Source organism: Hippocampus comes, unplaced genomic scaffold (genome assembly GCF_001891065.2).
Source record: "Hippocampus comes isolate QL1 unplaced genomic scaffold, H_comes_QL1_v1.1 scaffold199, whole genome shotgun sequence".
Classification (NCBI taxonomy): Eukaryota; Metazoa; Chordata; class Actinopteri; order Syngnathiformes; family Syngnathidae; genus Hippocampus; species Hippocampus comes.
In genome coordinates, this window is record NW_017805372.1 from 665,725 (window position 1) to 682,521 (window position 16,797).

Genomic DNA, 16,797 nt, shown 5'->3' on the forward strand with positions numbered 1-16,797 from the left:
ATTGTTAGCACAGTCTTCATGATTTATAAATCATCAAAAAAAAAAAAAAATCACAAGATATCATGTTATGCGCAGCCCGGCAAGAAAAGGGAATAAAAGGCGATTTCAGCCAAACGCCACCAATCCAACCGTATTTTATTCTCCTATTCCTTCAATGTTGAATAATTCAAAAGCGTACACTCTCCAAATGCACTAATCTTCATGTCTTTGAGTGTGCATAATGGATGCAATAAAAACTCAGACATTCATCCGATGTGGAACACGGCTGGAGAAGGTGGACAGGAGGAAAGTGGAGGTGGAAGCAAAGTGGCGAGACGGTTGAGTATCGGGGGGGGGGGGGGGGGGGGGGGGGGGGGGGGGGGGGGGGGGGGGGGGGGGGGGGGGGGGGGGGGGGGGGGGGGGGGGGGCTGACAGCTGAGGGGGATGTTTGTCACACCCGCAGCTTGAATGCCTGATCGATGTTGTCGTGAGGAAGTGAACAACCCCTGGTGGGGAGGTGGGGGGGTAAAAAAAAAGTGTTAGGACATGACTAACTTGTGTCATCCAAATGGAGTTCAGGGAATATTTTTTTTGTTTTCTAACTCTAACTGCGCAGAGAAGACGGTTAGACTAGTGGACAAAAGTGTTGGATCATCTGGTCATTACCCCGAAAAAGAAGTTAATGTGGACTTGCCGCTACGTAGAACCGCTTCCACCATTATGATTCGACTTCCAGTAAGATGTTGGAGGGTGCCCGTGGCAATTTTTATTGCATTCATCCAAAACACCAAATATGCAGTGGTGCATTGACGTCCCAAGTTGAGTTGCTGTCAAAACTCCTAAATGAGATGAATTTTTACAAATCCGTTTCCTTGTCTTGCTAAAATTAGCCTCGTCTCGTGTTGGTGAGTAGGTGATTGAATTTATACGCCACTGGCTCAATGGTGTGGTTGACTTTTGTTACCATGACGATACTCGCCATGTCGAAACCTGAAACATGCGACTCGAGTAATGAAGTATGAGCGGCTGTGAGCTAATGCTAATCTGTTCATCCACGAAATCTTTATGCAGCTCTGTCTACCTTTGCCTTTACGATGTTCTCGTAGGCTTTTCCTGGCCCTTTTTATTTTATTTTTATTTTTTTTTGGCAGGCAAGGGTCGCATGTCTTTATATAATTCTGATTGAGTCTTGACTATCTTCCCTTGTTGTCCTGTTATTTCCTCTGTGTGGTGCCAATTGCTCATGGTGACTTTTCATTGCATGAGCCTTTCTTTCATTCATTTACTTTCCAGCCACATCCTTCCACTTCGTCAGCATCCAACCATGCGCCGCCTGCAGGCTCAAAGACTCCAAATGGACTTGTACCCCATTTTTCTTTCTTACCCCCACCCTCTCTCTCTCTCTCTCTCTCTCTCTCTCTCTCTCTCTCTCTCTCTCTCTCTCTCTCGATCATCTCTCATATCCAATGTGAGGCTGTGACTAAAGCGCCATCCCCCAGGCTGCTCGCTCATTGAGCGTGCTCACTGGCACCACCGCCGCGTGTTTTCAGTCGGCTCCGCAGGAATCGGCGTGCATTCCTCTATTCTCTTGACATAACCCCCCACCCCCCACCCCCACATCCTCCCGACACAGTTTATTTTTGCTTCCGAAGGGGCTGCATGGGAGGTAAATAGATTGCTGAGCCGCCGCTTTGCCTGGTTGTGGATGAGCCGGACACCAAGAAACCAAGCCGGACCTCCTCGGACTGTTTGATTTTTTTTTTCCTTTTTTCTTTCTTTCTTTTTTTTTTTTTTTAATGATCATTTAAATTATTATTTTTTTTTAATTTTGGGATGGAGGTGTGGAGTTTTGCCTTCACGCTGTCTCCTCCTCCATCACATATGCCGCTGAGACTGAGGGGGGTATTTGCGTAGGAGGCTTTTATTTGCTCCATCAGCCTCTCCTGCTCATCTATCGCCAAAAAACAACAGCCGGAGCCGTGAATGGAAGTGTGTGTGCAACACTTTGTCATTGTTTTTTGTTTTTTTTTTGTTTTTTTTGCTCTTGGATTCAATAGTTTTGCATGAGCACAATGTATTTGGGAAGAGATTAATACCTTCTTTGCAACGTTCCTTTTTGTCCGTTTACGCGTCTATTTATTATAAGTGCGGCGCTCGGCTCTTATTTTGACTTACTTTCTTTATTTTCTTTTACATTTTCATCCTATTATCCCGTGACCGGGGTCGACCCGAAGTCTTTCCGTCGAGCAAAGATCAGGACCTGGCATCCAATCAGCCGCCGCTAGCCTCCATGTGACCTGCTTGATTCATCTTATCTCTGAAGGTGAGGCTGAATTCTCAAGTCGTTCTCCTATTGGGGTTCGATTTAAAATGCACACATCTTTGTAATTGTGTCCCGCATTATTTTCCCCCCCAAAGTAAACTTCGCAAGGCAGGGGCGCGTCCAATTTCAAAACCACGGACAGCACCACTGCCTCATTTAAGCCATAATGGGAGACGTCTGCTTTTCATCTCCCCGTACACTCCTCAATTTAATGCATAATTGGTTATAGTCCATCTAGACAGCATCGGGTGCAGTGCCAGTGCTTGTTGTTGCACATGGAGCCGAGCACAAAAGCAGCAAAAGATTGAGATGAGAGCATGGGGGAAGGTGAGCGAGAGTTGCCACATGCTGACAAAACGGCATGACTTGCGAGTCACAGCTCCTGCAGACAACTGGTAGCCATACTCCCGTATTTTTTTTTTAGACATTTAACCCAAAAAGGCAACACTGTTAAAATGGTGGCCGTTGCTTCTCATCGTCCGGTTTTTGTAACGGATGCAGCAAGGTGGCTTTGAGCACAGTTTTGAGGACGTTCATGTTGGAAGCGTTAGGGTTCAGCAAGGGGTTCGGTCAAGTTGCCAAGTCACAAAAACTAATGATCGGTGTCTAAAACTAAAATTGAAAAAAAAAAAAATGTCATTCACGAAATAAAATCTAATTGAAAATGCTTGGAAAAAAATATGTTTTTAAATCTAACTAAAATTAGGGCGAACGTGTCCTTCCTGTTCATCTTTGTTAATGAATATCATAAATGATATTTCAGAGTTGATTGTACTTTTTAAATTTATTTTGGTAATGCTGTACACAAAGAAGAAGGAAATGCAGTTGTTTGAGAATTGTACTCATGTAGTGTGTATTTATTAAGTGGCATTTTTTGTTCGCTTGCACTGAACAATTACTCTACATATTTAAAAACAACTAAAACTATGAAAAACTTAACTGATGAACAATTTTCGAAACAAATACTAACTAAAAAAACAAAACATCAAAACACTTTTTCTCTTTTTTTTTTGTCCCTCGTTTTATTTGCTGATTGGCTTGATGAAGTCACATCATATGAATTTCATCTCTCCTCGTGGTGAAATGCATGGCATCCATTTTGACTTAAGTGACCAAAATGTGATTTGCTTTGGCTGCTTCCAAGCATTTATACAGACACTTAAACCAACAAGTATATTTTGATGAGATAAATATTAATATCACTTTGTATGAAGTATGTCATTGCCACTCCCTGATCAATTATAGTTTCTTTAATATGAATATAATTACAGCAACGTATCATTTTCTAGGAAAGAATTCCCAAGGATTTTTAGTTATTTTTTTTATTTTTTACATCTCAAAACAATCCACCCGCCCATTGTGCCTTTTAAGATGGCCTCCAGCAATGGGGAAAAAGGCGGGGCTTGGGTTCCCATGGCGACATGCATCAGTGACCCTCCGAATAACCTTGGCCCCCTGAGAGATCAGTCAGAGACACACACACACACACACACACATTGAACTCCCCCCATAGAGCGTGACTGTGTGTTTTTACTGCTGATGTTTCAGCACGGAGACCCTCGGCCATTAGAGAGCTGGAGTAGAGATGGGGAGATGAAGGACGAGGAGGAGGAGGAGCAGGAGGAGGAGGATTGGAGATATCAAAAGAACTCGATGAAAAAACATGAGGAAAGGTGCGGCGAGAGGAGGAGTGGGAGAGCATATGAAATATGGAAAAAGGGGGAGGGGGGGAGATTCAACAGTGTTAGAAAAGTGCAGAGGTATAAATGCAATTACATGTCCACTTGAGTGCTCACACAGCGCGCCTTAATTACCGTTAAAATGCACCACGTGGAGTGAGCATCCTTGCAGATCCACTGTGGGCCACGAAAAGAAGGGAAGGATGCGATCGTGTTAAACAGTCGCCACCCTGCTCCTCCCTTCCTCCAAAACATCCCACCCCCACCCCCCCCATCCCCGGGGGGCATGGTCATGAGCATGGGAGGGGGGGGGGGTAACAGGAAGTAGTGGGAGAGAAGCCGCTGCATTTTATTAGAGCTACAGTGAACAGACTGTACTGTGGTTCATCATTAGCTACCCAACTGTAGCGCAAATTTTCAAGTGATTTTTACTGTGCTGGCCCACACGGCCAAATGCATGTTTGGATATGTATGCCTTTATTTCAGTTTGAATTATCCATATCCTATTTTCCAAACTTGACAAGTTGCTTCCAGTACAAAATAGGCTCAAACTTTTTAGTGAAAAGCGCCCACGCAAGTAAGAAGAAGGTGATGCTAAGTCAACCAGTAGCCATAGTAACACAGTCCCGCTAAAGGTTTTTTTTTCCCCCTAGTTTTTCTTACACTGAACCGTATATATTTGTCAAGGATGCTTGAATATCCATCTTTTCCTCCTCTCTCAGGCTTTCTGCATTTCTGTGTTTTCTTCTTTATGTGGCACTAAACCTTATCCAAGTTAACAGCCGTTATTTTATGAGTTTTTTTAAGCTGTTGCGGCTCTCTTTCAGTCCTCTCATGAGCACGTTACAAAATAAGGCGATATGCTGTGCAATACAATACATTGCAATTGGGTAAGTTAGTGTACATGTGATGCGTTTATGGGTTACTTTTCCCATTAAAGTACAGAACGATTTTTTTGGGATGCTTTGTTTAAAAATACCCCAAACATCAACAATTATAGTACACTATAGTCACCTTATTTATTGTCTTGCTGAAATCAGCCCAATTTTGTCCCATGAAAGTCATATACTGCTTGGCCAGTGACCTCTCACTCCCACCGTGTGGACAACTTCACTAAGCAATCAAGTATGTGCTGCTCATCGGAGGCTAACGCTAATCCGCGCCGATAAACAACAAAACACAACGCAGCTCTGCTTACCTTTTGGCATGATACCATCAGGGGCATCACACTCATGGAGGATGTGTGGGTCACTTCATGATCGTGTTTCAGACAGTGTCGTCTGTCAGCTGCGACTCCGGCCATAGCTGTAAAGTGGCACTGGATATTCACCCAGCCTAGCTGATGCTAGCGTGGGCAGAGAAACTCCGTTTGGCAAGGCAGTTCAACCAAAGATTGACTTGTTTTCCCAGTTTCACATTCGATGGGTGAGTAGGCACTCCAGGCACACAACTATTTTTATACAAGCAATTAAAAAGCACATCATACTGTATGCCCACTTTGAAGTTTCTATGATGCTGCTGCCTGTCTCCTTGTTCACCCTCTTCTTGGCTCAGATTTATTTTGCAGATAAATAGGACCGGATAACATTTTAGTTATGGTCAAAACAAAGCAGACGTAATAACGGCCTTCACTGATTTCATATGTGCACATAAAGCAGTGCTCGGGTTAAGAACGCACAACGATTGTGGTCATGGTGACAAGAAAGTACATTTGGCGACTTGCAGCGCTGAGAAGAGAGGCCGTGCGTTGCACAGTGCATCGAGCGTGTTAAACACTTGATCATAAAAGAGGTGATACGTTGCACAGTGCACCTCTGCACATCTGGCCAATCGGCAAGTGTGAATGCAACGTGAGACCGCTGTGTTCCGATCGTGAAAAAAGAATCCAGTCCATCAAACAAGCCGCTACACCGTTCAATTATTCAGTTGCATTTTCAGTCAGTCATCACCAGGCTTTGATAATTTGCAGCCTTTTGTTGGTAAAATGGAATACCGAGCACGGTGTTGCATTTCAAGCAGCATTATTGCGCAGGAAGGAGCAGAAGCTGTATTGTGCATGTTATTTTATTTATTTATTTATTTTTATTCCATTCCACTGCCAGATTTTGGTGAGTCACCGTGTCCTATAGTGGGCGCACTGAGGCAATTTTCTGCCAGGTTCTACTAAATATGGTGGCTGCGAGAGAGAGGATGATGGTTGTTGGCAATTTCCTGCCAGGTTCTACTAAATATGGTGGCTGCGAGAGAATTTTGACATTCTGAGACTGTGACCCCCCACGGAACTTTTTTTTGTTGCTTTATTAGCATAAACGGTAATTGCATATCCACTACAGTAGGTGGCAGCGGTGCGCTCATTGTCGTATCACCCCTCCGTTCTGTGCAGCGCAAGCATTTTCTTTCGTAGCTCAGCCGCTGTTCAAAGTCATGTTGAAACAGATGCCTCGCGGCGCTCCCGGGGGCGCGGGCGTCCCGCATCAGCCGAACAACGGGAGGCAGAGGGGAAGGGAAGAGGCTAAACAGACAGGAAACCACCTACTTAATGTGTTTGCAGTGGTAACGCTTTTCCCCAGTAGGAGGTCATAACTGTGCTGGGGCTTTGGCGACAAATGGCGTCCTCTGTCAACACAATTTCTCAGGGGCAAATCTGACTGACACTAAATTTGTGAGCGAGTCCCAGTCATGTTTTTGACATTCGTCACAATATCACGAGATGGCTCCAAAATGTGTCAAATAGGAACAAAGTACGTTGGTGGTATTTTCAAGCGATATATCACAACTTCAGAGACGAGCTTTGTATGTTGGACAGGAGCTAAGTTTAGCCTGGGTTGTTAGTGGAAAAGGTTTCGAGAGAGTCTCCGCTGTTTGTAAAAGCACAATTTGGGAGCATTTTTTCAAAATCAAATCATCTATAAGCCATTTATTGTTCATCGTATTGTTGCGTTTGAAGTGATACCAAATATGTTGGAATGTATAGTCGGTGAAGTAAGGCAGCTTCTGTGGTCATTCCGCCATGGGCTGACTGAAGAGCTGCAATGAGACAGTGTCAAATGGGGAAACGTGACACCGGGCCGGGCTAAATCAGGTGACGCTGCAGTCGTGCGGACAGGACGTTGCACTGTGTCACGGCTCATAGGTGTCCGATTGTCTGCCTGGGCCCTTTGCCAACTCCGCACAGCGCCTATGCAGATGAGTCCAGATTTTTTTTCTTTCTTTCCATGATTTACTATATTTAATCCAAATCACTTATTCTTTTCTGTGAAGGATTCTGATTATTCATCGGTTTGCCATTCACACAGCCTAGTGGGCATTGAAAATACAAATATTTTCATTAGCCTGTATGAGGCTTATGGGGCCAATCCCGATGGGCCACGCCCGATGAACTTTGATTCGCATTCGCTACCATGACAACCGGACGCAATCGGAGCACTGGCCGAGAGTGGCTTCTGCTTGCTAGAAACCGAGTGCAGAGTGGAAAATAAGATAACAACCTTTTCACTTGAGGCGGCAGCCAGTTCTAGGAGCTGCTCATCTGGAGTTCATGTCTGCAGTTAATGCTCATCTGTGCATCCATCAAAACTCATCGTGGCTTAGCTTTTAGCTTCGACACCATGTCGAGGGTCGGGGGTCCTTTTGCGTGCCGGTGTCGCCTAACCCATCACGTCATGGGCGGAGAAACTCAGTACGTTGGTTGTTATTTTGTAAAGGACTCGGCCTCGTTCCCAATTTCGGAACTAGACGGAGAACAAAACATTTACTTGGCTGTTCAATTTCACACTTAACTCCTGAGACCCATAACACGTTCCCTATAAACTTTCACTCATTTACCTAATAGCCACTTTGCTATTTTATTGATTCATCAAGGACATTGTTTGGATCCTGAACAGGTGCTTCATTAACCCTTATGCAGTATCTGTCCCAAATTGGTCTTTTTTGGACAGTTGGACAGTTGTACACACAGCCAAAAGTGTGAAAAATAACTCCACGAAGCTGAAATTTTGCATAGGATGTCAAAAGGGGTCAAAGTTCAAAATGACCGCAAGCGGGACATTTTTGAACATTATAGTGGGTATATATGACATCGTGACAAATTTTGCCACTGCTTAAAGTATAAATCCAAAAAATGGCACATTGACGGCCATTATAAATTCCAATTTTCAATAGACTCTAAACCCGGTGTTTTATCGTGCATTTTTCTAATTTCTGCACAAATCACATCACCGGCGGCTCACCAATACTATCAAAGCTTGAGAATTGTCTTAGTAGGGTTTGTCCCTCACTTTCCATGAGATGGCGCCAGAGCCTAAAATGTAATTCTCGGCCGGCTCACTACGTCCTTTCGTAAACATCCGATTCGTCATTTTCATTCGAATAAACTGTATAGTTTGTTGCGAGAGGTCTATTTGCATCTATGTGTATGGATATGATCGTATGTGCACGTCATATAGAAGAGTACTGATCAAAGACATCGAAGCAGTACTTTTCCGCCATTTTGTGCCCGTTGGATTGTCAGGTCGTACGCGTCTCTTGCAGAGACGTCAGCCAGACCGACTCAACTTCCTGGTGTCACCTCTAAAGATGTCCCACCCGCGTATGTTGCGCATAAATTACATTGTTTTGCACGTTCACGCTCGCGCGCACGTGCAAAACAATGTAATGCAGTTTGCAGAGCATTGCTCGCTGGGTGCTTTTTGGAAAATCAGGTGTTATTTTTTGAAAATCGACTTTTGAATTGGTCAAGCTGTTATGCAATGCATGCCCCGGCCGTGTGGTCTCGGAATGAACGTGACGCGCGGGTACGCGCGTTCGCGTGAACGCGCTGAGCACAGGCCAAACAGCCACGTTTTAGGAGTGTACTTACGGCCATTTGAAATGATGGGCTTGTCAGCCTTTTTTCTCGTCTGCACGCCAGTCGATCGCGCATGCACAATGTGCATTTGTGCACAGGCATGCCCAGTGCCCTGGGCGGTTGTTGCGCGAACATTGCTGTTTGAGGTTGCAGCACGCACTAACGAATACAATGCATTGCAACGATAGTTACTGGCTGGACGTTGTTTTGAAAATCAAGTTTTTTTTTCTGAAAATCGAGTTTTACGTTGGGCGAAAGATCATCAACTATATGTCGGAGAACTACGGGAACTTTATGCACGTAAACGCACGAAAAGTATGCCAATCATGTGCATGCGAGAAAGAGAAAGTATATAGCTTTTGCGAAAAACCACTTCGTGCTTCGAATTATTGTGGCAGATGTGGAAAGGCCATCTTCCACAAACACACTACAACCATTTGTTCTGATTGTAAAAAAAAAAAAATGTCATATGCAAGATTTGGACTGGTTGTTTTTTTTTATTGACATATGCAGCATAGTTAGTGTGTGATTGACACACTCCTGCTGCTGTGGCCCATAGAGGGCGCCAAATATAAATAAATAAAAATATATATGTATGAATGTCTTGGCAGGATGCCACTGAACATTTTGAAAGTTGAAAGTGAAAAAAAATTCAAAAGTGAAAAAAGTTGTCACACCTCAAAGTGCAACCAAATTTGGGACAAATACTTTAAACGTAACAATCTGTATTACTGCATAAGGGTTAACATCGACTTATTTTTCAAAGAAATAAGTAGCACTTGTGTTGAATGTTTCACGGCGCTAAATCCCGTTTCCCAACTGGAAAGCAGCTTCATTAGTGAGACGGAATGATCACTTGTAGACTCGAGTGAATAATCAGGGACAAAAAAAAAAAAAAGTTGTTGATTGACACTTCCATTCAAAGAAGTCACAGACGGAAAGTACCAAGAGCGTCGGAAGTTATTCACACAACGCCCTGCCGAACACACACACACACACACACACACACACACACACACACGCACGCGTGCACGCATGTGTGTTGACAGCCTAAACTTGCAACAGTGCGAGTCTCATTGTTCACCACCTCGCAAGCGTTCCACTTCGCTCCGGCTGAGAGCCTGTCAGCGGCCATTATTTCCAGCAAGACCTCCGCTGTGATCTCTGCCATGTTCCATCAAAGTGTGGCGCTTTATTCCCCGTGTTGTTGTCTGAGCGCGTTAGCGGCGGCCCAGGGATTGCCGCCAACCTCGTGTCACGATGGTGGACGAACACCAGCCAAAGCGGAGCTATTACACACTGTGGAGCGTGCATGGGTGGTGTGTGTATTCAGCGCGGTAACACGCCGATCGGGTTAAAGTGGCCTCATGAGAGAATGCTAGTCAACCGTGCACGAGGGCTAAGTGGCATATGCGCGTGAAGCATGTGTTGACAGTTTCGATGCGTGAATATGTATGTGGTTTGATCAATCACGTGTGCACTAATTAGAGAAGGGGGAAGAAGGTTCAAGACTAGCACCGCTCCCCAAGTGGTACAGCGCTAACATTAGCACTGACTCGTCGACTCATGCTTACTCTAGTGGTTGTTTGAGCCTGACTAGTCGCTAATGATGAGTTTTTGACTTGAGGGGGCGGAGCAGCCTCCAGCAACAGATGAGTGCCCTGAATTAAATTAGTCCATCCCCTTATTTGATTTAAATTGTCCCCTGTTTCTGAATGTGCAGCTTTTGTAAGTGGGGGGAGAAACAGTTCAAGGGAGACTAAAAAAAAAAAAACTCCTAAAATGAGTAACAATCTTGCTAGTGATTGTGGGGGAAATGGCTATTTTTGTGAGGCTGTCAATTTTTGTCCTTAGGGACAAATAAGTGAGGATACTTCAAGTTTAATTGCCTAGTTAGTGATGAAAATAACGCGTTCTGTTTATTTATTGATGCCTTCTTTTCATGACATAATCACCCTGTTTTTGCCTTTTGTCAGCATCCCAATGCTCCATTTTATCCCCCCCCCCATCCTATTTCACTTCCTCCCAGCATCTTCATCCCCTTCGGTCCTTCTTGTTTTCATTTCATATCCGCTCGTCATATCTGTCTCTCATCCTGACCTTTCCCTTCTGTCTCTCTCTCCGCTCTCTCTTTTTTCCCGCATATCATCTCAATTGCTTGTAATCAAACATCCTCAAACAACTTTTTATTTTTTTTCCCTCTGCGCCCCCCAAACGTTTTCAAGTCTGAACCGACACAGCGAGCAGCTCTTGCCAGATGATTCCATTACATTTATTTGTAACAGCTGGATAATTCAATAAGCGGTGCCGAGATGACACGCTGGTGTAATCTACTTGATGGCGCCTCTCCGTTGTGAGCCTTCTGGGCGCTCGTTATTGTCATCCCGCTCTTCACCTATCTTTTTTTTTGTTGTTGTTGTTCCTCTTTGCTCCAACGCAGGCAGTTGATGGAGAGCCATTCGAATGACAGCCGGGACAGTGGTCATCACCGGTGGAATTCTTGCTACGGTCATATTACTCCTTATCATCGCAGTACTGTGCTACTGCAGACTGCAGGTGAGTGTACACGGATTACGGCCGTTAAGGACCATCCAGCTTGTTTTTTTTTTTTTTTTTTTTTTTTTGTAATTCATTTGAAGTTGCATCTCGGGAGGACAGTCAGAAATGCATCCAAATGCGATTTTGGCCCAAAGTCATGGCAAGCCGACATCATCGAGAAGGGGCCAACGACACATTATATGATAAAGACATTATAAATAGAGCTTGGATGCGGTGACCCTCCGGAATGGAAAATTAACTTGTACTTGCCAGATTGTTTGAGGAGTGAGCGGACCAAAACTCATATCCGCACTCACCAAAGTGTGTTTGCATAGTTTTCATTTCGCGCCAGCCTCGCGAAGAAAGGAACACGCGCTGCCGCGACTTACATCAGCTATTCTGCCTCAGTGGCTCTCACATCTGAGCCGCCGGTAAATCATTCATGAGATCTCCCCCCCCCACCCCCCTTCCTCCTAAATTCCCCTCTCACTCGTCGTCGTACATCAATCTCGTTTTCCAGTGAGTAAGTCCTCTCTTTTTAACAGTGTCTGATTTCATACGAGACAAACCTCAGATCGCTCTATCAGGCTGGTGGGGAGTCATTGGAGTTTAAATTAAAAAAAAAAAAAAAAAAAAACATCCCAGAATCACAGTGTTAGTGGTTTCCTCGTCTCACCTACAATTGCCGCAGAATTGGAAACGTTCTCCACCGTCAAGTACAAGAGCACCGCTGATTGAGTGTAAAACAATATTATCGTCTGTATTCAGGGCATGTTACGGTCGATTTAATTGCCAGACAAATCCAAGCAATCTCTTTTATTGTGGTTTGATATTAGCTGGCGAAATGCCCGGGATTCATCTGCAAGCTGCATTTTTTTTTTGTGAGTAACAAATAGCAGCCGCAAATGTTTTGCTTTGCAAAGCTACAACTGCACTGAGCAGCGACTGGGTATGAATGCTGAGAATTGCCGTCTCTGAGCTGGATACAAAAGGGTATTTTTTTTTTATTTGATTTGATTTGTCGGCAAAGAAAATGAATGTGTTTACTTTGTAGCGCAACGAAAAAAAAACGGGTAACTTTGCACAGCAAAGTACGAGATATAGGTACCGATAATATTTGACCCCATCTTGTCTCTTCCTCCCGTCTCCAGTATTACTGCTGTAAAAAGGAGGAGTCCGAGTCGGAGGAGGAGGAGCCAGACTTCGCCGTCACCTCGCGCCTGCCGCCGGTCCACTCCAACCACAACATTGTGGCGGCCACGGCCGCCGCCTCCTGCATTCCCAATGGCCCCGCCCTCTTCCCCACACCGCCGCTGGCCCGGAAACTGACCCGCTCGCAGACCTTCTGTCCGTCGTGCACCCACTACGAGCTGCCCTTCTACCTGCAGCCCCCCGCTCCTCCGCCGGTCCACCACCAAGCCGATGGCCTGAGGAACGGCGGCGAGCGGGTCAGCTATCGCAGCATGCCGCCACCCCCGCAGCAGCCGGACATGGAATTGCCCGTGCCCGTCAACATTTCCAACTACCGTAAGCCACACTTGGCCCGCTCGGTCACCATGAGGGAAATGTTCACTCGCAGCTGTAGCATCAGCACTGATGTTTAGTCGGGCCTCCGGGTTTTATTCAACGATGGATGTGTTCGGTGTTAATGTGCTCCCTATCGTCCAATTTGGTATCATCTGATGTGGTCTGCTTTGGACATCCAACTGGCTCTCAGGACTCAATTTGCTACGCTATGTTCAGGTCAAGGAACTCACTTCCACCCGCTAACACAACGATGAGTTGTGACTTGAACTGTTGAAGTGTACCAGTTGTTATATAACTTCTTGGCTTGAGAACACTTTTGTAAAATATTACAAAATGTCATTTCTATAGTCCGGCCCCTTCTCCGGGATGACATCACGGTCAGGGATTTTCTCTCTGCCATCGCTGCTACAAAACAAAGCAAAATATGATTAGGAGCTGTGTTTCCCTGCCATGGAAGGATCTGTCTGCTCCTCCATGCACAGATTATGGAGATTATGAAACATAATTCAGCGCCTGTGGGACGGGGGTGCCTTGTTGTTGTTTTTTTTTGCAGATAGATTTAACTTTGGCTGTGATGTCGAAATGACATAAAGGGCTCGCAGAAGATAGAAATCCTCTATTTATTTCCCCCCCAAATCTTTTCAGTGTGCTTCGTACCTTGTACATGGACCTTCTGAGAAGTAGTGTGACTCTTTCAGTTATACGCTCACATGACTGTGAATGTCTAACTCTATTTAATCCTTCAATACGTTCTTGCAAGAATTTAGTAGGAAACGGTACAAAAGGCTGCACCAAAAAAAAAAAACCCAAGTTCATTCATTGGAGTATATTTTTTAATGTATTTTTGCCATTAAAATAAATTTCCCAGCACTTCACAATTGTTAGGGTAAGGTCATAAGGAATTTACATTTTGTACCTCTCAATAGGGCATGGAATCACTTTGGGTGACTACACAGAGCAAGGAACTGTATTTGGTAACGTTTTAGTGCAAGAAGCCCCAACTGGTAACTTAAGATGATTTAAAACAGCAGTGAACCACGTTTGGTAACTTTATAGAGGAAAAATAACATTATTTGGTCATGTTACCAGGCAAGGAAATATATTTGGTAATCTTATAGGGGGCAAAATTTGAATATTTCAAAATGAAAGGAACCTAATTTGGTGATTTTGCAAAGGTATGGAACCATATTTGGTAACCTTGCACAAAATGGCGACATAGTTGGTGGCATTAAAGGGTGAGGAACCATATGTGGCGAATCTATAGGTCAAGGAACCTTATCTGGCGACTTTTCAGAGTAAAGAACTGTATTTGGTTACCTTACAGAAAAAAGGGGTCATACTTTTTGGACAAGACACTACATTTGGTAATTTTACTTGGCAAGGAGACCTATTTGGTGATTCTGAAGGGCATGGAACTGTCACTTTATAGAGGAAGGAACCATATTTAGTACCCTTCTTGGAAAAATAAAAACATATTTGGTCATATCATATGGCAAAGAACCAGTTTTGGATGCACAAAATCATATTTAAAAACCTGATTGTGCTAGGAACCATATTTGGTGACACGCAATTCCATTTACTAACCTTATAGGGAGTGGAACTATTTCTGATCATTTTAGGGCAATACACAATATTGCTAATTGATATATATTTTTTTTTTGGTCACCCATGTACTTATCTGCAGCAATAACGCTGAAGATGATTTATTTCAAGAGACGGACGGCATGTACTGCTTTCTGTCAAAACCAAGGACTGATGGTACAAGAGGTTTTAATGTCATTATGGATTATTCCTTTCAAAAAAAAAGAAAACAAAGATTCCATTCTCCCCTCCCCTTTGCTGAAGCTTCGTGGACTCTTGCAGCCTTTTTTTTTTTTCTGTTGTCTTTGATTTGTCGATCATCGGCGCTGAAGATGACTCAAGCTTTGAAGGCACTTGTCTCAATATTCAACAGGACACTTTTGACTCTCCACTCCTAAAAGGTGTCAGACTTAATTGAGTATTCATTCCTACCACCTGACTCACCTTGCTGGAGGACCGCCGCTCGGACTAAGAATCGGTGACTTTTTGAATTTTGATGCTCTTAATGAATAGAATTTATTCCGGCTTCATAACAAGAGAAAGTGAAAGCGGACGCAACTGCACTGGACACCCCCCCCCCCTCTCTGTTTATCCTATTACAGAGCAAGCTCATTTATTTTTCCAGCGGATCAAACACAGAGTGATTGACGAGCTTTCCCGCAAATATGCATACATACACACACAAACAATGCGATGTTTTCCTTGTTAATGATGCGACGGGGCGGTCACACGAGGAATTTGGTGCCATAACGAGTGGGGGGAAAAGAAACTCTATTCTTGTTCGTATTATTCAGATTATAACAGATATGTATTCAGATGCGCTGTTGCTTTTCCGTCAAGTATTTGAATGACTTCTGTTTATTTCACGAACCAGCTTGTTTTGTTCTCCGAGTGTAGAACAGACACGTTCATGTCCTTGTTTTTAAATGGATAACTGGCTAACAGACACAATGTTGAGAATAAAATGGTGTTCAAATTGATGTGATGTATTTGCACCCGTGACAATCGTATTCCATCAAAGTCCAGTTAGCATCCACCTGCTAAATGTTAATTTCTGTATTTTCTCCAGATTTTTTATTTTTTTTTGGGGGGGGGGGTGTAAGTGTATAATTCAATGCACCGCTGGGTAATGGGCCGAGCCTGAGTTGTTTGACCTTAACGCAAGGTACAGTACACACAGGCCAATAAGCAGAGTGAATATGAGCATTTTTACCCCCCATATGATCAAAATCAGTGAAGGCCAAGTTTTCTAACGTCCATCCATTCTCTGTGCCGCTTATCCCAGGGTCGCGGGTGTACCGGAGCCTATCCCAGCTGACTTTGAACGAGAGGTGACCCCCGAATTGGTCGCCGTCCAGTCGCAGTTCTCGGATGTCTCTAAACCTGAACGATTCTAATATATGCTTCGTACCCCACTCGCGATAGAGCGTAAGTGTGAACGTATCGTTGTCTAAAAGAGATCATCTGAAAGGTTTTTCATGTCTGAATGTAGCTCGCCAAAAAAAAAAAAAAAAATGTCATCACAAAGCGACTATTCATGTACCGTGCCAGGCGAGGCTCCTCACACGCCTCCATCTGTCACGGTCTTCTGTGCTAGCTCTCATTCATTAGCTCTGACTCACTTGTGCTAATAAGTGCATCTATTTCCTCACCCGGATCGTTATTCTTTATAGGGTGTATAGAGATCGGCCGCTTCCCCCTATGACTCAGCCACTTCGTTGTTGAAATAACTCCCTCCTGTACAGGTTCTGGTAATCATTTCCTCACCTTGCTGTCAGGGTGGTTCATTATCACTCTCGTGCATCTTGGGCAAAGTAAGCGATCTTCACAAACAGCCGTCTTCACTTCAAGGCTGACTGGAGCTGTGTGCAAACGGCAAACTCCATTCCGTCGCTGCTGATCTGATCAGAGCTTTGACAGTCCGCGCTCGGTTCCCTTGGTAACATTTAATTCTCTGCCGTGTCTGCCGTTTGACTTGAAACACAAAACACTCGCCGGATCACTGGTTCCTTTTGTTTAAATATCTCACACGGAACAAACGGCTTGTTGCAGACAGCTGTGAACCAAAGCAAACTAGAGTTTGTTTCTTTCGTGAGGAGAGGAGAGGAGCAGATGGGGTCTCGTTATTAACAAACAGTGACCAGGAAGCAGAAGCGAACCATAATCAAACACTAGTATGCCAAAACAGCTGCAGGATGCAGGTTTTAGATTTTTACACTGGAATAACAGTTAGGAATGGTTCCGTTTTACTTGATATATCCCCTGTAAAGTTAACAAAGGTTGAATATTGGTGACAATTTGACTCTGGAACTTGCTCATGTACA

The 16,797-nt window shown here is 44.2% G+C and overlaps 1 protein-coding gene across 4 annotated transcripts in view; it reads left to right on the top strand.

The window, feature by feature from the left end:
* The window catches only part of fam163ba (family with sequence similarity 163 member B, genome duplicate a), an 18,858-nt gene extending 2,888 nt beyond the window's left edge, over positions 1-15,970 (top strand). Inside the window, exons 1-5 of one of the 4 annotated variants that reach the window (XM_019871988.1) lie at positions 1,425-1,968; positions 2,214-2,302; positions 11,268-11,383; positions 12,517-12,892; positions 15,759-15,970. In XM_019871988.1, coding sequence (XP_019727547.1) covers positions 11,291-11,383; positions 12,517-12,892; positions 15,759-15,808 — 519 coding nt within the window. In that variant the 5' untranslated portion in view covers positions 1,425-1,968; positions 2,214-2,302; positions 11,268-11,290 and the 3' untranslated portion in view covers positions 15,809-15,970. Of the gene's footprint in view, positions 1-1,424; positions 1,971-2,213; positions 2,303-11,267; positions 11,384-12,516; positions 15,454-15,758 lie in introns of those variants that run through there. The other 3 variants (XM_019871985.1, XM_019871987.1, XM_019871986.1) reach the window with 3 other exon arrangements.
* The last annotated feature ends 827 nt before the right edge of the window (positions 15,971-16,797 follow it).